Below are 22,153 nucleotides of genomic sequence, written 5' to 3'. Positions count from 1 at the left end.
AGAGAGAGGGAGAGAGAGAATCCTAAGCAGGCTCTACACTGTCAGCACAGAGGCCAACACAGGGCTCGATCCCACCAACAGTGAGATCATGACCTGAGACCTTGGTGATTAGATCAAGAGTTGGCCTCTTAACTGAACCACGCAGGTGCTCCGGTACCATTCTGTTTTGATTATTACAACTTTGCAATGTATCTTGAAATCTGGGGTTATGATACCTCCAGGTATCTTGTATTCTTCAGGATTGCTTTGGCTATTATTTATTTGTTTATTGTATTACTTATTCTAGTTTTGTGAATAATGCTGCTGATATTTTGGTAGAGATTGCCTTGAATCTGTAGATTGCTTTGGGTGATATGAACATTTTAACAATATTAATTTTTCCAATACCTGAGCATGGAATAACTTTCCATTTTTCCATTTGTTTGTGTCATCTTCAGGGTCTTTCATCAATGTTTTATGGTTTTGGGGATAGAGGTCTTTCACCTCACTTAAGTTTATTCCTAGGTATTTTATTTTTCTGGTGCAACTGTAAATGGTGTTATTTTAAAAATTTCTGTTTTTCTCTTTCTGCTACATCATTATTAGTATACAGAAACACTACCATATTTTGGCTGTTAATTTTTTACCCTGCCACTTTACTGAATTCATTTATTACTTCTTGTAGTTTTTTTGTTTTTTTTTTTTGTTTTTTGGTGGAGTCCTTAGGATTTTCTATGTATAGTGTGATGTCTTCTGCATATAGTGACAGTTTAACTTCTTCTTTACCCATATGGATGCTTCTGATTTCTTTTTCTTGTTTGATTATTGTGGCATAGCATATTCAGTGCTATGTCAGATGAAAGTGGTGAGAGTGGACATTCTTGTCTTGTTCCTGATCTTAAAGGAAAAGCTCTCTGTTTTTCACCATTGAGTATGATGTTAGCTATGGTTTTTCATATATAGCCTTTATTATGTGGAAGTATGTTTTCCCTAACCCCATCTGGTTGAGAGTTTTTATCATGAATGGACATTGAATTTTATCAAATGCTTCCCCCCCCCCCATCTAATGATAAGGCAATTTGATTTTTATCTTTTTTGTTTGTTGATGTCATTTATGACATTGATTGATGTGTGAATATTGAACCACCCTTGCAGCCCAGAATAAATCCCACTGGATCATGGTGAATTATCTTTTTAATGCATTGCTATATACCATTTGCATTTTGTTGGGGATTTTTGCATCTGTGTTTATCAGGGCTATTGGCCTATAGGTTTCTTTTTTGTGTGGTATCTTTTTCTGGTTTTGGTCTCAGGGTAATTCTGGCCTCAATTGTGTCATAGACCCTGGGTCTAGAGTTCTTTCTTGTCCAGCAAGAAAGTGGGATGCAGGATTAAAATGCGAGAGATGTCCAGGAAAAGACAAGAGCCCTGAATAAGGGTCCTTGCTCTGTACTTATTAGGATCAGAAGGCTTACAAGCGTGATGGATGTGCACAAAGAGACAGTGAATCTTTGAACATTAACTCATGGGTGTGAGGGAAAGGGGGTTTTGAAGATATACAGTGTTAGGGGTTTAGGTCAATATAAAAATCCTGGCTCAGGGCAGATGGATGTTAACTGCAGACAAGAGGCTCTGTGTCTGTTTATCTTAGCCAGCCTAGGGGATAAGACAAATAAACCATGCTGCCTCAGGGTTAAGAAGGCACCTTTCTTTTGCTAATTAGCTCCTCTCTGGGCACCCCCCACCAGGGTCTATAGCCCTATTTACCTGTTTACCTAATTTGGTCCTTCCTTCCTGTGAAAGCAACTTTCTGCTGTTGTACTAAATTGGGAGGTGTTTTCACCCTGAATACCTAACCTTGTATACTTCATATACATTTGTTTTGGGGCTTTTGCCCCTTGTCTCTATCTTGGGGGCCTTTGCCCCGCCCTCTCTATCCTTATGTGACTAATCTTGTTTACCCAAATTTGGGTGTGAGAATCCTATGGCTTTGTAATTCTTCATGCCTTGTCAACCCATTGGTGCAAGCCCATGGAATTCCTAAACTTATTCCCAACTTCTCATTTTATATATGTATGTGTGTGTGTGTGTGTATGTATATGTATATGTATATGTATATACATATATATGTATATATGTGTGTGTGTGTGCGTGTGTATATATATGCACACACATGTATGTATGTATATATATGCCACAAGAAATAAAAGTGTTTTAAAATCAGGTTTATTTCAAAGCACAATAAAAAGCAAGAGAAACTACAATCTTGGGAGAAAGCAATTATCAGAAGCTGAGTCAGATATGACATATTTTGGAATTATTGTATAAGGAATTTAAAATAACTATAATTAATACATAAAGCGTTCTAATTGGAAAAGTAGACTCTATGCAAAAACAGATTGGTGAGGTAAACAGAGAGATAGAAACTATATGAATCAAAAGGAAATGCTGGAAATCAAAAACATGGTAAGACAAATGAAGGATGCCTTTCATAGGCTCATCACTAGATTGGACATAACAAGGATGGAATCTTTGAGCTTGAAGATACATCAGTAGAAACTTCCCAAATTCAAATACTTGGAAGGAAAAAAATGACAAAAATAATCATATATATTATTCAAGAATGGGGTACAATAATAAAAGGATATATGTATAATTGGAATAACAGAGGAAAAGAAAGGAAAAGGTGAAGAAATATTTGAAATAATAATGGCTTGAGAATTTTCCAAAAATAATGACAAACATGAAAAAAAAAAGAAACAAAAAAAAGTCTATACATAGGCATATTATATTCAAACTGTAGAAAACAAAAGAGAAAATCTTGAAGGAATCCAAGGAGGGTAAACATTATTTATAGAGGAACAAGGATAAGAATTCCATCAGACTTCTTGTCACAACCATGTTATGGTTGAAAGAGTGAAGTGAAATATTTACCTTGTTAAAAAAATTAATCTAGATTTCTATGTTCAGCAAAATTATCCTCCAAAAGTGTAGGAGAAAAAAAAAGTTCTCAGAGAGAAATCACTCATTCTTCAAGAAGACATAACATTCCTTAGTATGTATGCACCTAAAAACAGACCATGAAAATACATGAGGCAAAACTTGATATAAGTCCAATAAGAAATAGACAAATCCACTATTATAGTTGGAAACTTCAAGTCTCTGTTTTCAGTAATTGATACATCCAGAAGGCAGAACTTCAGTAAGCTCATAGTTGCTCTCAAAGGAACCATCAATCAGCTTGATCTAATTATATTTATAGATCACTTCATCCAACAATAACAGAATATATGTTCTTTTCCAGTTCACATGGAATGTTCAGCAAGATAGATCGCTTTCTGGGTCATAAAACACACCTCAAAAAGAGTAGAAATCAAAGTATGTTCTCAAACCACATTGGAATGAAACTAAAAATCAATAACAAAGATAGCTGGAACATTCTAATACATTTGGAGATTAAGCCATACAATTCTAAATAGCACATGGATCAAAGAAGAAGTCTTAAAAGATATTAAAAAATGTTTTTTTTAATTTTTAAAAATCTATCTTTATTTTTGAGAGAGAGACAACAGAATGCAAGCAGGGAAGGAACAGAGAGAGAGGGAGACACGGAATCCAAAGCAGGCTCCAGGCTCTGAGCTGTCAGCACAGAGCCTGAGGCAGGGCTCAAACTCACGAACAGTGAGATCATGACCTGAGCCGAAGTTGGATACTTAACTGAGTGAGCCACCCAGGAGCCCCTAAAAATGTTTTTAACCACATGGAAATTAAACTACAATTTATCGGGGCGCCTGGGTGTCTCAGTTGGTTAAGCGCCCAACTTCGACTCAGGTCATGATCTCGTGGTCTGTGAGTTCGAGCCCCGTGTTAGGCTCTGTGCTGACAGCTCAGAGCCTGGAGCGTGCTTCGGATTCTGTGTCTCTCTCTCTCTCTGACCCTCCCCCGTTCATGCTGTGTTGCTCTCTGTCTCAAAAATAAATAAATGTTAAAAAAATTTTTTTAAACTACAATTTATCAAAATGTGTGGAACACAATGAAAAAAGTACTTAGAGGGAAATTTATACCATTGAATTCATATATTAGAAAAGATAAAAGATCTAAACTCAGTACTTTAAGCTTACATGTTAGGAAACTGAAAAAAAAGAGAAAGAACAAGTTAAGCCTAAAGCGAGTGAAAAAAAGACATAAATATTTGAGCAGAAATCAATAAAATTTAAAACAAAATAGAAAAAAACCACCAACATTAAAAAGGTAGTTTTTTGAGCAAATCAATGAAAGTAATAAACTTCCAGCCTGGCAAACAAAAGAAAGAGAGAGAAGACACAAATACCAATATTAGAAATAAAAGAAGGGTCATTACTAATTATTCCATGAATACTAAAAGAATAATAAGGAGATATTTTTTAACAACCTTAAGCCCACAATTTGATACCTTAGATGAAATGCATCAATTAATTCCTTGAAAGACACAAACTACCAAAACTTACCTAATAGAGAAATAGATAATATGATAGGCTTATCTGTAATAAAAAAATGAATCAATAATTAATAACCTTCAAAAAATGCAACTTGCCCAATTCATTTCACTAGTGAATTTGCCAAACATTTATGGAATAAATGATACTAATTCTCTACAATTTCTTCCAAAAATAAAAAGCAAAGGGAATGTTTTCTAGCATTATTCTTTGTTTTAAGAAAAAAGTTTATTTATTTTGAGAGAGTGAGAGAGAGAGGATGAGTGGGAGAGGGACAGAGAGAGAGGGAGAGAGAATTCAAAGCAGGCTTGGCACTGACAGTGCATAGCCCAATGCGGGGCTCGAACTCACGAACGGTGAGATCATGACCTGAGATGAGATGAAGAGTCTGAGACTTAACTGACTGAGCCATCCAAGTGTCCCTTCTAGTATTATTCTTATACCCAAATCAGATGTTGACATTATGAGAAAGAAAAACTGGAGACCAATATCTTTCATGAACATACATGCAAAATCCCTAACAAAATATTAGCAAATCTAAATCAACAATATTTAAAAAGATTATACCCAAGACCGATGGGGAGTTATTCTAGTTACACAAGTCTTGAACATTTGAAAAGCAATTAAATTATAACAGGCTAAAGAACAAAAATCGCATGATCATATGAGGTGATACATTAAAATATTTGGTGCATTTTGTGTTTGATAAAATCCAACACCCATTCATGGTGAAAACTTTCAGCAAACTAACAATAGAGGAGAATTTTCTCAATTTGGTGAAAAAACAGTTATGAAAACCAACAACTAAAACAGCTAACATCTCACTTGAGAGGGAGAATCTGGTTGTTTACCCCCTAATACTGCAACAATATTTCATTTCTCCTATTCAACATTATACTGGAAGCCCTCACTAGTGCAATAAGACTAGAAAAATATTGGGTATGTAGACTCAGAACAAAGAAATAAAACTGCGTTTGTTCACAGATAACATAATTTTCTACGTAGAAAATACCAAACAAATGAGAAGAAATCCTCCTGGAACTAATAAGCAATTATAGCAATGTCATAAAAACAAAATTCATATTCCAAAGTAAATTGTTTTCCTATATACGGCCCTACACAATTGGAATCTAAAATTAAACAATACCATTTATATTACCATGAAAAATGAAACATTTAGGTAAAATCCTATGAAATATATATGTGATATATATGCAGAAAGTTATAAAACTCTGTTAAGATACCAAAGACCCAGCGTGTCTGGGTGGCTCAGTCAGTTAAGCATCCAACTTCATCTCAGGTCATGATCTCATGGTCTGTGAGTTCAAGCCCCATGTGGGGCTCTATGCTGGCAGCTCAGAACCTGGAGCCTGCATTGGATTCTATGTCTCAAGCTCTCTCTGCGCCTCCCCAACTCATGCTCTGTCTCTGTCTCTCAAAAATGAATAAATGTTAAAAAAAAAAAAGTAAAAAAAAAAGGTATCAAAGAATATCTGAATAGTGGAGAATATTGTTAAGATGTGGATTATTCCTAACTTGATCTAGAGAGTTAATGCGATCCCAACCCAAACCTCAGCAAGCTGTTTTGTGAACTTTGACAAATTGATTCTAAACTTTATATGGAAAGAAAAAAATCTGGATACCCAACACAATACGGAAAAAGAGCAAAGTAGGAGATAGCTACTACTTGAATTCAAGGACTGCTATAAAGTTACAGTAACCAAGATAATGTGGCATTCGTGTAAAAATTGACATGTATGGCAATGGAGGAGAGGAGACCGTCTATAAATAGACCCATGAAAACGGTCAACTGGTCTTTGACAAAGGAGCAAAGGCAATTCAGTGGAGAGATGATAGTCTTTTCAATGGTTTTGAGATAATATGACATTCATATGCAGAAAAGGAATGAAAACATAGGCCTTTTGTCTTTCACTAAAATAACTAAAAATGGATCATACAATTAAATATAAATTGCAAAACTCCAAAACATCCAGAAGTTAAAGAGGACAAAATCTAAGTGACCTTGGATTTGGAGAGGAGTTTTTTGACACAATTCCAAAAAAAACATGATACATGGAAGAAAAAATTGATAAGTGGAACTTTCTAAAATTTAAAAACTTCTGTTCTGTGAAAGACCATGGTAAGAGAATTGACAGACAAACCAAGGATTGGGAGAAAATAGTTGGAAAACACATATTTGATAAAGAAATATATCCAAAATATACAAGGAATTCTTAAAGCTCAACCCTCAGAAAATAAACAGATCGATTACAAAATGGGCAAAAATTCTAAACAGACCAAACCCCACCATAAAAGATATACAGATGGCAAAACAAACAGAGAAACAAACACACCCCCACACACACATACACATGAAAAGACACAACATCATTTGTCATTGAGGAATTTCAACTTTTGACAACAAATGAGATACAACTGTACACCTATTCAATTGGCTTAAAAAACTGACAACATTAAATGGTAGCAAGGATGCAGAGCAAGAGGAACTCTCTTTAACAAAACTGTAAGAAGTTTAAAGTGTGCATCGTGGTGATTTGACATACATATACATTGTAAAAACATTATCCTCATCATGATAAAAACATTAATTAACACATCCATCGCTTTACATATTTATTTAATTTTTTTGTGAGAACACTTAAGTTCTACTCCTTTAGCAACTTTCAATTATACAATACACTGTGATCAACTATAGTAACCTTGTTTTACATTAGATCTTCATACCTTATTCATCTTATAGCTGAAATTTTTTACTTTTACCAACATTTCCCTATTTCCTCCTCCCCTCCCCTACCCAGCCCCTTGCAACCACTTTGTACTCTCTGTTTCTATGCTTTTTTCTTTTATTTCACATATTGGTGATACCATGTAGTATTTGTCTTTCTTTTATACCTCAATAAAACTGAAAATTTTTTTTCAAAACTCCCATTCACTGCTGGTGGAAATAGGAAATGGGACATACATTTTGGTAGTTTCTTACAAAGCTGATGATAATATTACCATAAGATAAAGCGATAGTATTCCTAGGTATTTACCAGATTGGTTAAAAACTTATGTTCCCATAAAAACTGCATGTACATAGGAACTTTATTCATAATTACCAAAAACTATAGAAAGCCAAGATGTCCTTCAATAGGTGAATGGATTAAAAAAACCGTGGTATATCATACAATGGATTATTTAGCAATAAATAAAATAAGGTATCATGTCATGAATGTATATTCAGGAAACTGAAGTGTATATTGCTAAGTGAAAGCAGCAAATCTGAGAAGGCTGCATACTTATTCCATCTGTATGACATTATGGAAAATGCAAAACTATGGAGACAGTGAAAAGATGTGTGGTTATCAAGGGTTCACGGGTTCAGTGGGGTGGATGAATAGGTGAGGTACAGGAGATTTCAGTGCAGTGATACTATTCTATATGATAGTATAATTTTCGATATGTGGTTTTGTGCATACTGTGTCATCAATGAGAACCTAAAAGGAATGATGCCCTGGCAACAACGAGCATGCGTAGTGCCCAGATGTTTGTTTCTAATATCATCTCCAGTAAAAGGAACCAGACATCCTTGGAGAAGTGGCTGATTATAGAAATAGGGCAGAAATACACAGGATAAGCCTGGAACATTCTGTAATGCTAGAAAATAAGGAAATGTTCAAATATATACACACTCACGCATTTTGATGGAGGATACCAGGGTATATCAGGAACCAAATGAAAGAGCTCCCACTGGGCTAAACTGAAAAAATTTGTACAACAAAATAAAATAATATTTAATCCAAATAAGTATCTTAATCCAAATTATAAAATAAATATCCATGAGCCCATATTGATATGAATGATTGAATAAATTAATAAGTAGGGTAGAAATTTTCCATACAGAAGAATTACAAGTAAATTATGTAGACACTCTAACCTAAACCTAAACCTGGAGGAACATAACCCCTCATTTCTTAAATACGGGTTCAGCATGATGACTTCTTTCCAAAGTGTACAGTATGGAAAGCAGGGAAAAGTAACTTTACAATGAAGAAAACTGACAAACACTAGTTCAGCCTGACAATCAAGGCCACGAGAAATGAATATAACCTTGATAGGAGGTGATTAAAATGGCACTTTATTTGTGGTGTTCCTCCCCCAAACCCATGATTCTGGTCTAATCATGAAAAAAAAATCAAATACATTCCAATAGAAGGATATCCTACAACATTTATGGCCAGTGCTCCTTAAAACTGTCAAGGTCATTAAATACATAGAAAGTCTAGGTAAGTATTATAGCCAAGAACAGCCTAAGGAGGTATGACATCAAGAAAAAATAAATAAATAATTGTGTATCAAAGTACAATATCAAGAAAGTGAAAAGATAGTATGTTAGATAGAATTGGAGAAAATATTTGCAAGTCATATATCTGATAAGGGTCTTCTATTCACAATATTTAAGGAACTCTTATAGCTCAACAGTAAAAATAAAAACCAACTCAATAAAAATGGGCAAAAGACCCAAATAGACATTTCTCCAATGAAGATATACAAATGGCCAACAAACACATGAAAAGATACTCCATATTGTTACTCATTAGGGAATTATAAGTCAAAACTACAATGAAATACCGCCTTTTGACCATTAAGTTGTCTATTAGCAAGAAAAAAAACAAAAAACCAAAATGAGTGTTGGCTAGGATGGGGAGAAATTAGAACTTTTGTGCATCATTAGTGTGAATATAAAAAGGGACACCCACTGTGGAAAACAGTATTGCATTTCCTTAAAAAGTTAAACAGGGAATTACCATATAATCCATTAATTCTACACCATATAACCCATTAATTCTACTCCTAGGTATTTATACAAAATATTTGAAAACAGGTAAAAAAAAAATCTTGTGCATGTATATTTTTAGTAGAACTTTTCACAGTAGCCAAAGGTGGAAACAATGCAAATGTTTATCATCTGATGAATGGAGAAACAAATGTGGTTTATCCACACAAAGGGATATTACTCAATCATAAAAAGAAATGTACTGATATACACTTCAATATATATAAACTTGAAAATTCTAAATGAAAGAAGCCAGACATTAAAGGTCACATATTGTTTTGATTTTATTTATATGAAATATTCAGAATAGGTAAGTGCATGGAGACAGAAAGCAGATTAGTGTTTGTCAGGAGCTGGAAGAGAGGAATGGCCAGTGACTGCTCGATGGATATGGAGTTTTCCTTGGGGTGATGGAAATATTTTGGAACTAGATAGAAGTTGTGGTTGCACAGAATTGTGCCATTGGATTCTACGCTTCAAATGATCTTGTGTTGTGTGAATTTTCCCTCAATAAATACCTGAGAAAGATAAATGAGGACATATTATTTTCTATTATGAATTAAAATTTTAGTTGTCTACTTTGTTTTGGCATATTGTTTTTCAGTCATAGTTGGCTTAAGTTTACCTTTCCCTCTGCTGGATATTTAGGTGAAAATTCAGTTTTGATCTTAAAAAGTATGTTAAAATTCACACACTAAGTTTTTGCTCATTTTAAACTCTCCAGGTCAGATATTATGTAGAATTTAGTTAAAAAAATTTGATATAATGAGAATAATTATTAACAATCAAGTTTATTAGAACAATATGTTGAAATGGAGCTCTTATAATAGTGTTACAAGATATGAGAATGTGTGATATTTTTTCTTCTTTGTGTCTTAAAAACAGACATTGCTTTTCTAAGCAGTTAGAGACATTCAGTATGTCTGCATTCAGTTAATGAATAAAAAGATCACAGCACTGAATCCCAAGGAACATGAATTCTAACTATTTTCTGCTATTAACTGGATATAACTGACAACCTGTTTCTTCATTTGATAGGGAAGAATATTGCATTTCCATCTCACCATTTTGTTTGAAAAAATAAATGAGATAATATGTGTAAAAACATTCAGAAAATTTAAAAGACAAATCTGTAAGTTCTTATTTTTATATTATAGCAATCATATAAAAGGATGCAGTAGAGTGTAGGATTAAATCCATGTACTTTGAAATAAAAAAATAACGGTTTTTAAATATAGATCTGACTCTAGCATAGTGACCTTTGCCAACATGTTTAGTCTTTTTCTGGTATATAATACTAGTATCTCTAAAATGGGGATGTTAATTGTATAAATGAGGTAAAAAGCAAGTACAGTGTTTCCAAGGATAGTCCATGGATATGCTTTCAAAAATATCCTAAATAATTCTTAATGAGTTTGTTAATAACTATTCCTTTTTCACTGGTATTTGATCTAAATGATAGTTTATAAATAGACATTAAAATTTTAGAAGATGCTAACTTTCCTTAAAGATATTTTGCTGTCATAGTTTATTATACGTAGTTTCCTTTGCTTTCCATTTACTTATTTAACCAAACTTCTAATACTCTTTCCTTCTCTTAATGCCATGCCATGAGAACTAAGTAAAACTCCCATGATGAATGGCTTGGGGACTCAGGTCATGGAACCATTAAGTGGTCCCCAAAAGGTGTTGTTAGATTATTGTTAGAGCAGGAGCAGCTGTGAGAAGCACTAACCATATAGCATCAAAGAGGGAAACATGTTTTTGAAAGATCCAGTAACAGTGAAAATATTACTTTCTGGGTTGAAAATTTTTTTTTTTTGGCCAGGTAAGTGGAGATATTATGTCAATAGCCTGCTAAAATTATTGGCTATTCTTTTTATCCTAACAGTGTATACATTTATGGCACAACATTAGAAAATCTCTCCCTCTTTCCTTTTTTTTCAAATCTCCATTTCTGGGGGCACCTGGGAGGCTCAGTCGGTTAAGCGACCAACTTCGGCTCAGGTCATGATCTCATGGTTTGTGGATTTGAGCCCCGTGTTGGGTTCTGTGCTGACAGCTCAGAGCCTGGAGCCTGCTTCAGATTCTGTGACTCCCTCTCTGCCCCTCCCTTGCTTGTGCTCTCTCTCTCCCAGAAATAAATAAAATAAAAAAAATAATAAAAATAATAAATCTCCATTTCTGTTTTCCAATTCGACAAGCACTTTTTGGACACCCAGTGGTGCTGGTCTCTCCAAGGGAAGTGAGAATTTTCATTTCAGGCTGTATGTATTGCTCCATATGCCTAGATTATGTCTTGATTTACAGGGAAATTTCTGAGTCTTGATTGTATTACATTTGGATAGAGACTAGAAAAGATCTTAGCAACTGGTTTTAATGTGAGTAACCTTTTACCTGCCATATATTTGTGGCAATTTCTAGAGTGGCAATTGTTTTCTATTCTACTGGAATCAGTTTTCAATAGGAATAAAGTATAAAATCAAAGTCTTTATCACAAAACCATTACCATCAACTATCCATGCATTTATATACATATGCATGCCCACATCCATCCAATCACTCATCTTTTTCCCCAAACTCACAACACTTACATGGGCCAGCATTTATGACTAAGCACAGTCCCTTCTCTCAAGAAGCTCATAGACCTAGCAGGGGAGATAGAGAGACTATTTAAGTGTAAATTATATTATCATGAAAAATTTATTATGAAAGGTTTGCAAGTATGATGTGAAAGCATAGAAGGGGAATATCTAATCCAGACTGGAGGAGAGTGAGACATCATTGACTAGTTGTGGAATAGATGGAATGAATTTTTATAATAAGAAATAATCAGCTAAATGAAAAAAGTCAGGGTGCCTTAAGTGCAGAACAAAAGTATGGGTAAAGCTGAGCATTCATGAAGGAGCAAGGTAGTTCATGACATTTGTGAGGTGCAAGAAAGATGGGCTATAGACAGCTCCCAAGAGTTTTATATGCCAAAATGCTGTGATGTTGAGAGAGCAGGAAAAATTACTGCGTAATTTTAAGCAGTAAGTAGGCGACAGAAGAAACAGGAAATATTCTCCTGGTATGTATGTTAACTGCCTCTCTTAAAACCTTTATGGTAATCCTTGCTTCTATTCCTCTCTCTTTCTTTTCTTTCATTGCTCCTGTCCTTTCTCGCTCCTCCCTTCTCCTGCCTTTTCCTACCCTCTCCTTTCTTACTGGTATCCATCAACTAAACAATAGCAATAGACTGCTCACAAGTCACTTTATCATGGCAATGAATCTCTGAGAACATTTTTTTTTTCAACGTTTTTTTTTTTTTTTTTTTTAATTTATTTTTGGGACAGAGAGAGACAGAGCATGAACGGGGGAGGGGCAGAGAGAGAGGGAGACACAGAATCGGAAACAGGCTCCAGGCTCCGAGCCATCAGCCCAGAGCCTGACGCGGGGCTCGAACTCACGGACCACGAGATCCTGACCTGGCTGAAGTCGGACGCTTAACCGACTGCGCCACCCAGGCGCCCCTCTGAGAACATTTTTAAAGTGACGGTTGTGATACTTATATGACTATACAGTTGTTCACACATTTGTAAAATTTTATTTCAATTTTTTTTTTTAATTTTTTTTTCAACGTTTATTTATTTTTGCGAGAGAGAGAGACAGAGCATGAACGGGGGAGGGGCAGAGAGAGAGGGAGACACAGAATCGGAAACAGGCTCCAGGCTCTGAGCCATCAGCCCAGAGCCCGATGCGGGGCTCGAACTCCCGGACAGCGAGATCGTGACCTGGCTGAGGTCGGACGCTTAACCGACTGCGCCACCCAGGCGCCCCTATTTCAATTTTTAAATGCTTATTTGAATATTGATATCACTATAATCTGAATTTGAAAGGGTGCACATCTTGAACCCCTTATTTTGTATTTAAAAATCATACTTTTTAAGTCAAAAACAATATAAGTTGTTTTAGATCATTTAAACAGAACAGAAATACAGGCTTGAGGAAGTGAAAGCCACATGTAATCTTACTTTTCAGGACTTACTATTTATAATATTTTGTATTCATTCTTGGAGAATTTTTTTATTGAAACACAAAGTTTCATATTAATTTTATGCACTTTCTTTTCACGTTAAATTTAAATCTTTCCAGACCTGTATGTGTCGCGACCGGCGCGACAAACACCGAGGTCAGGGTTCTGAGGGTAGGGGAATGAAAGAAAAAAGAGAGAAGAGAAAGTTTGGGAACAGGAGGGTCCCCTGGGCTGATGGCCCAAGTGACGGCTTTATTGTTGTTGTACACAATCTTTTATAATATAAGACTTTTATGGATTAGGTCATTTTAAGAATAAACAGGTTTTACATGATTATTGCCAGTCAAAACATTTAGTTTTGTATACCTTGTGAACTTTTTGAACAGGTCACAAGACCTTGTTGATAGATTGCTAGCAAAACACAGTTCCCATGTTTGTGTCTATCTGACTCCGGGTAGAAAAAGGCAGGTAGCATTACTGCCAACACCTGCAGACCACAGTCTTTAGGAATTAACTCTCGTAGCCTTGACAAGTCTTTTGTATGCCCTTGAAAGTGGGGGAATGGGAGGGGGAACCACCGGGTTGGCGTGAGTCAACAGGGAACTTGCTCCACCCGGTCTCAGCCTGGCGCCTGGGCGGGCCTCCCACATGAATGGGAGGGGGAACCACCGGGTTGGCTTGAGTCAACGGGGAACATTGCTCGACCTGGGCTCAGCCTGGCACCGGGGCCCGGCTCCCCACAGTATGTGTAGAATTATTTACTTGATTTTAAGAACTTCAGGGTATTCCATTATATCAATATACTAAAATGTGATTAATACCTTTTCTATTGATTGACATGGGCCAACAACATTCTATTATTTGTATACATGTGTGTATCTGTTTGTAAATACATATATATTATATGAACATATGTGCTGCATGTACATAATATTTGCTCTTATGCTAGTACTTCTAGGAATATACTTGTACATTTTAAATTCTAACAAAAATCAATTTATAATCCCTTCATCAATATATAAGAGCACCTTTTTTTTTTGAAACCTTGATAATACTGAGAATTCTCTTTCTCTGTTGATCAGTAAAACACAAAACAATGAAGATTGATGATGATCACTGATGATGAGACTAAATATCAATAAATATGTTTATTGGCCAGTTGTATGTGTTGTTGCTGTTCCTGGTGTTAGTTACCTGTGCATGCCTTCCCACTTTTTAAAGTTAGACCTTCTCCTTGTAGAGTTAATATATTGATTTTTCTATCAAATATACCACTCTGATTGATGAGAATATTTTTCCTATCTATTGAAATGTGTCAAATTAAGACCACTTGTTTAATAAAGGATTTTTTAACATTTGGAAGATAAAGAAAATAGAAAAACAGGGAAAAACACCTAATTTTCCTGCGACTAAGAAAAAAAATAATCTTTTATTTTTACTGACTTTTCTGTTCATCGTTAAAATATTTTTATTTATTTTATACAGTTGGGAACATACTAAATGTGTGTCTTTTGTATTCCAGAATATCCATATTTTAAAATATCCACACATTGTGTGTTCACAATCTTTAGATAGAGTTGATTATAGGTCCTTTGAGATATCATATCCACTGCTATTCAGTTCTGTAATTACCCCATTATTCTTTGCTTGATCTTTATGTATTTTATCTCAGTTATTGGCTATAAAATTCTACATCCATTGCCCTTGTGGTGGGTCCTCTTAGTAGGACCTCTGTAGTGTTTCCTTTTGGCTACAGTAACCCTCAGGATTTCTATTACTGCCTGGCCTGACTCCTCTCAAGTCTATTCTTGGCTATAGTGGGAGCATGGTGCTCCCACCTTCTTATGCTGCTTTCCTGCTGAGGAAGCACAGACTTGTGACATGCAGGAGCCTGGGTATGATGCGGGGTAGTAAAAGGGAAGAATGATGACATAAGAAAGAATGGTTGTTAGTAGTGTGGGGCTGGGGGGAAAATTGGTGGTGGCAGTGCATTGGGGGAACCACGTTACTTAATTCAGGCATGAAATAAGCATCCATAATTTAGTTTGGTTGCTTAATGGTAGTTTAGAAAATTATGTAAGAAACAAATTAGTTAATATATTAGATTGAAATTTATACCATTAAAATTTAATCATCTTTGGACCTACAGAAAGAACAATTCTATATGCTTCAAACTAATAAATACACAGAAGTCCAGAGAGTAACAATTTATTGATAAGCATAGAAGATAAGAATTTCTATTTTTTTTCCTGGACATATAAATGTAAAAAATGGGTTTCCTATTCATTTGTTTCTCTCAGATCTAGGGTTAGGGTTAGGGTATGTGCCTAATATCCTGCTGTTCAGAGACCTCTCCCAAGGTTATGGATTAGGGGTTAGGATTTCCTATTCATCTTATTTGATAACCATTTCTTTTTATTCAATGAAAATTATTCATATATTTTCATGTTACTGACTTTTATTTCATTATACATGTTTGAATGGCTCCTCAGGTGGAATTGTCATTAATAATTTAATTCTCTATTGTAGACATTTAGATTATTTCTAATATTTTTTAATAAGTATGGTTCTAATATATATGTAGCCCTATAGCTTATTTTTTAACTAATCTATTGTAGCATTAAGCAAATTTTCTTCAAGTGAGATTCTTGGTCATAAATGAAGGATAATTGAAACTTTTTGGTGTGTATTATTATTGTCATGTCAAAGAATTCTGGTTTATTTTTTATTGAAGTATAGTTCACATACAATGTTATACTTGCTTCAGGTGTAGAGTATAGTAATTCACCAATTCTATACATTTCACAGCACTCACCATGATAAATGTAGTTACTGTCTGTCACCGAACAATATTATTACAGTATTATTGCCTATATTCTCTAGTGACCTACTTATTTTATAATAGGAAGAGTACCTCTTTGTTTTAAAATTTGTAAATGTTTATTTAGTTTTGAGAGGGAGAGACAGAGCATGAGCAGGGGAGGGCCAGAGAGAGAGAGAGACACAGAATGTGAAGCAGGTTCCAGGCTCCAAGCTGTCAGCACAGAGCCCAACATAGGGCTTGAACCCATGAGCTGTGAGATCATGACCTAAGCTGAAGTTGGACACTTAACTGACTGAGCCACCCAGGTACCCCAGGAAGAGTATCTCTTAATACCCTTCACCTACTTTGCCCATTCTGACACCCCCATCAGTTTCTTCTCTATATTTATGAGTGTGTTCCTGTATTTTTTATTATTGTTTGCCTTGCTTTTTGGATTTCATATATAAGCGAAATAATTTGGTATTCACTTAACATTCTGTAGGTCTACCAAAGTTATCACAAAAGGAAAGATCTCATTCCCTATTTTGTCTGGGTAATATTCCATTGTGTGTATGTGTGTATGTGTGTGTGTGTGTGTGTGTGTGTGTGTGTGTGTGTGTGTGTGTGTATAATATATATTAACCTATATATATATATATATATATATATATATATATATATATATATATATATATATATATATATTAGTATTAGGTTGCTTCCATATCTTGTAAATAATACTGCAATAAACTTAGGAATGCAGATATCTTTTTGAATAGATGGTTTTGTTTTCTTTGGGTAAATTGCAGTACTGGAATTGTTGGATTATCTAGTATTTCTGTTTTTAATCTTTTGAGGAAACCCCATACTGTTTTCCACAGTGGGTATGCCAATTTACACTCTCACCAATAATACATAGGGAGGGTTCTTTTTTCTCCACATCCTTGCCCAAACTTGTTATTTCTTGTTGTTTTGATTCTAGCTATTCCAACAGGTATGAGTTGATATCTCTAATTTTGATTTGCACTTCCCTGACGATTAGTGAGTGAGCATCTTTTTACTTGTCTTTTGGTCATTTGTAGGTCTTTTTTTGAAAAATGTCTATTTGGGTACTTTGGTGATTTTTTTAAATTATTTGTTTTTTTGGTATGAGTTTTGTAAGTTCTTTGATATTTTTTGATATTAACCGCTTGTCAGATATATTATTTACAGATATCTTCTCCCATTCATTAGGTTGCCTTTTTTGTTTTGTTGATGGTTTCCTTCATTGTGCCAAAGCCTTTTAGATTGATGTAGTCCCAATAGTTCATTTTTGCTCTTATTTCCCTTGCCTGAGGAGACATATCCATATGCATGTTGCTAAGGCCAGTGTCCAAGAGATTACTGCCTATCTTTTATTTTAGGAATTTTATAGTTTCAGGTCTCACATTTAGGTCTTTAATGCATTTTGGGTTTGTTTTTATGTATAGTGTAAGAAAATGGTCCAGTTTCATTCTTTTGTATGTAGATGTCCAGTTTTCCCGACACCACTTATCGAAAAGATTGCCTTTTCCTTATTACCTCCTTTGTCAGAGATAAATTGATCATATAATTATGGGGTTATTTCTGGGCTCTTTATTATGTTCCATTGACTTAACATGTCTATTTTTGTTCCAGTTCCATAATATTTGATTATAAATGATAGCTTTGTAGGATATCTTGAAATCAAGGCTTGTGATAATTCCAACTTTGTCCTTTTCTCTAGATTGTTTTGGCTATTTGGAGTCTTTTGTGTTCCATACAAAGATTAGGTTTATTGGTTTTAGATCTGTGAAAAATGCTATTTGTATTTTGATAGCCATTGCCTGAAATCTGTAGGTTCCTTTGGGTAGTATGGACATTTTAGTGATATTAATTCTTCCAGTGCATGAGCATGGTATATCTTTCCATTTCTGCATGTTGTTTTCAATATCTTTCTTCAATGTCTTATAGTTTTCAGAGCACACTTCTTTGATCTTCTTTGTTAAATTTATTCTTAGATATTTTTTCTTTTGGGTGCAATTGTAACTGGTGTTTGTGTCTTAATTTCTCTTTGTTACTTCATTATTAGTGTGTACAAATGCAACAGATTTCTGTATATTAATTTTGTTTCCTGTTACCTTACTGAATTGATTTACCACTTCTAGTAGTTTTTTTTTTTTTTTTTTGAGTCTTGAGGATTGCCAATGTAAAGTATTATGTTTTCTGCAAATAGTGACAGTTTTACTTCTTTCTTATCAATTTGGATGTCTTTAATTTTGTTGTTATTGTTATTGTTGTCTGACTGCTGTGGCCATGACTTCCAGTGCTATGTTGAATAAAGGTAGCACTAAGGGACATCCTTGTCTTGGTCCTGTTGCTAGAGGAAAAGCTCTCAGTTTTTTTTTTTTTAATCATGGAATATGATGTTAGCTGTGTGTTTGTCATATGTGGCTTCTATTATGTTGAGGTATATTCTATCTAAACCCACATTGTTGAGAGTTTTTATCAGGAACAGATGTTCAAGTTTTGTCAAATGCTTTTTCTGTATGTTTTTATATGATTATATAGTTTTAATTCATTTTGTTAATATGATGTATTATGTTGATTTACTTGTGAATATAGAACCATCCTTGCTTCTGTGGCATAAATCCCACTTGATTGTGGTGAATGATCCCTTTAATATATTGTTGAACTCAGTTTGCTAATATTTTATTGAGTATTTTTGCATGTCTATTCATAAGGAATATTGGCCTATAGTTTTTCTTTTTAGTAGTGTCTTTGGTTTTGATATTGGGGTAATGCTGGCCTAATAGAATGAATTTGGAAACTTTCCTTCCTCTTGTATTTTTTGAAATAGTTTGAAAGAAATTGGGAATAAATCTTTAATTGTTTGATAGAATTCACCTGTAAATCCTGGTCCTGGACGTTTGTTTGTTGAGAGTCCCCCCCGCCGCCCCAACTCAGTTTCATTACTAGTAATTTGTCTATTCAGATTTTCTATTTCTTCCTGATTCCATTTTGAAAGGTTGTATGTTTCTAGGAATTTATCCATTTCTTCTAGCTTGTCTAATTTGTTGGCCTTTTTGTATCTATTTTGAACGTACCTTCTGGAGAATTGTATTAGTTTGTACTACCATTATCAGTGTATGAATGTGTCTGATTCCTCACAGCCTTATCCATGACAATCATCATTTTTTTTAAACTTAGACAATTTGTTAGAACTAAATAGCACTCTAGTGTAATCTTAGTTACATTTATCTGATTAAAGAGTGTTTTATTTTTCATGATTATGATTAATAGGCATTTTGCTTTTGTCAATAGTCTTCATATGTTCTACTCATTTTAAAATTGATATATTACATTTTTGAAATGTATTTGGAAGAGCTAATTTCATATTACAAATATTAATCATCTGGGAGTGCCTGGGTAGCTCAGTCAGTTGAGTGTCTGAGTCTTGATTTCAACTCAGGTCATGATCCCAGGCTAGAGAGACTGGGTCCTGTGTTGGGCTCTGTACTGAGTGTGGAGCCTCCTTAAGATTCTCTGTGTCTCCCTCTACCCCTTACCCTGCTAGCATGCACATACTCTCTCTCTAAACAAACAAACAAACAAACAAACAAATCTATTTCCACAGTGTTTTTACTTTTATTTTATAGCACTTTTATCTTCATGTAAAAATACCTATGTGTATATCTATATATACTGTCCTTCTATATCTGTGTGTATCGACATATAATGTGATTTTGATTTCCATGTCTTGGTTACTGTCAACTATTTCCTCCTTGTTTTGTTAATGAAGGGTGTTAAGAATGAATTTTCCATCTTAATGTTTGTTTTTAGTACTTATATATTTCTTTTGTTTTCTTGTTAACATTTAAGTATTCATTAAAAATTTCCTTATGTTTATGTTAAAAGGCAAAGATCTCCATTTATCCAAGTTCCATCTGCTGTTCCAATCTTGTTAGTTGAATACTTCACCCTGTCCACACTGATATAATTCTTCAGTAGTTTCACTAAGTTTACTTTAGGCCTTTCATTCAATTCCTTACATTGAAGCCTTGTGACTGTTTGACAGCAGAAATATATCAAGCTACTCCTTAAAATCCCTAATAATTCTCTATTGCTCATAGGATATAAAGCAAAGTTCAATTTATGGATACAAACTTTCATCCTATCTGGCCTGTTACTCCAGCCTGATCTCAATTGTTTATCCCTTTGCCCTGCTAACCTTCCTGTTTCATGATCTTTGCACTTTGCATTTCCATAGTGTGGGCTCTACTTTTCAGTAGTAACTCCCTGTTAAGCAGAATCTGATCAATCACCACTTGGATGAGCCACATTGTTCTTATGGTACTCTGTTCTTTAAAGGAAAAGAGGGTTCTATCTGTCTCTAAAGCTATTTAATGTCTAGATCCACCATTAGCCTGTAAGCCTCCTAAAGTCAGGGTCAGTGTTTTACCTCAAAACTGGACATATGGTAGCCTTCAATAGGAATATTAGTTATACTATGTGTGTATATTAGCTGAACAGAGAAATTAACATGATATTTTAAAAACACCTGTTGGCTGTTACTAAAGATTTCTTCTTAAAACCAGATTTAATGAAAGCTTAAATCTGTTTTAAAATAATAATTTTTGGTAAATTCCTTTTTTATTGTTTTGTTTTTGCTCTTTTAGGTATCACCAGGTAAAGCCAATGTTTGAAACAAATTACTCTGAAGTGTCTCAATTTGTGTTGCTGGGACTTTCTACCTATAGACAAGTGCAGCATTTTCTCCTTGCTTTCTCTACCGTGTTTTATGTAACAATTGTTTTGGGAAATCTTTTTGTTGTGTTTACAGTGACTTTTGACCCATATTTACATTCCCCCATGTACTTCCTTTTAGCCAATCTCTCATTCATTGATTTGTGCCTTTCTACCTTAACAGTTCCTAAGATGATTCATAACCTATGCTCTGGGCACAAAACCATATCCTTTCAGGGCTGTGTCATCCAGATATTTGCCCTTCATGTCCTGGGTGGATCCGAGATGGTCCTGCTCATCGCCATGGCCTTGGACAGATATGTGGCCATATGCAAGCCCCTCCACTACCTGACTATAATGAGCCCACAGATGTGCATTTTGCTTCTGTCCGGTGCTTGGGTTATTGGCCTCATTCATGCAGTGGTCCAGGTAGCTTTTGTTGTCCATTTGCCTTTTTGTGGTCCTAATGAGATAGATAGCTTTTACTGTGACCTTCCTTGGTTTATCAAACTTGCCTGCACAGACACCTACAGAATGGAATTCATGGTTACTGCCAACAGTGGGTTCATTTCCATGGGCACCTTCTTCTTATTGCTCATCTCCTATATCTTCATCCTGGTCACTGTATGGAAACGTTCCTCGGGTGGTTTGTCTAAAGCCTTTTCTACTCTGTCAGCTCACATCATTGTGGTGGTTTTGTTCTTCGGACCGTGCATCTTTGTTTATGTGTGGCCATTCCCCACGGTGCCAGTGGATAAGTTTCTTGCCATTTTGGACTTTATGATCACACCCATTTTGAATCCCATTATCTACACATTGAGGAACAAGGACATGAAGATGGCAATGAAAAGACTGAGTAGTCAATTCCTGAGTTTGAGAATGATCTCCTAAATAACTCATGGGGAAACAAGTGGTGCCTTCTGCAAGCAATACTGTGTGGATAAGTGTTGAAGGGTTATATACTATCTTAAGACAATTTATTTTTCAGTAGAACAAAAATCTCAGATAGTTTATTCCATGTTAATGGTCAGTGGTGTGATTATATGCATATTTATTTATCTAAGACCATTTTGCCTATTTTAAAATTTTAAAATACTGAAAACCTGCATTTTGTGTGGCTCATGAATTTGAAGTCACCGTGCTGTATTTGCAGAGCAATGGTGTAAACAAAGTTTTCTGTGTTACTGGATTGGAATATATTCTCATGTAGACAGAATGATTGATTCTTACAACTTTTTTTTTTTTTTTTTTGGGTGAACAAAGCATTTAAGTTGGTTCAGGTGTGCTGCTACTTTTTT

General features: G+C 34.8%; 1 protein-coding gene and 1 long non-coding RNA gene across 4 annotated transcripts in view; one reads left to right on the top strand and one right to left on the bottom strand.

Moving 5' to 3' along the window:
• Positions 1–22,153, bottom strand: part of LOC147580142 (uncharacterized) — an 80,296-nt gene that overhangs the window by 37,831 nt on the left and 20,312 nt on the right. For 2 of the 3 annotated variants that reach the window (XR_015251887.1, XR_015251888.1), the window contains exons 3-4: positions 8,154–8,217; positions 4,467–4,499 (exon numbers count right to left, since the gene is read on the bottom strand). This is a non-coding gene — a long non-coding RNA (uncharacterized LOC147580142). The remainder of the gene's footprint in view (positions 1–4,466; positions 4,500–8,153; positions 8,218–22,153) is intronic. The other variant, XR_015251886.1, reaches the window with a different exon arrangement.
• LOC112855927 (olfactory receptor 4F6-like) lies at positions 20,808–21,746 on the top strand. The gene has a single exon (XM_025919437.1). The coding sequence runs from the start codon at positions 20,808–20,810 to the stop codon at positions 21,744–21,746; it is 939 nt and encodes a 312-aa protein (XP_025775222.1).

The sequence above is a fragment of the Puma concolor genome, chromosome B3, assembly GCF_028749965.1.
Source record: "Puma concolor isolate L17-30 chromosome B3, mPumCon1.1.hap2, whole genome shotgun sequence".
Taxonomy (NCBI): domain Eukaryota; kingdom Metazoa; phylum Chordata; class Mammalia; order Carnivora; family Felidae; genus Puma; species Puma concolor.
This window is presented reverse-complemented; position numbering and strand designations above follow the sequence as displayed.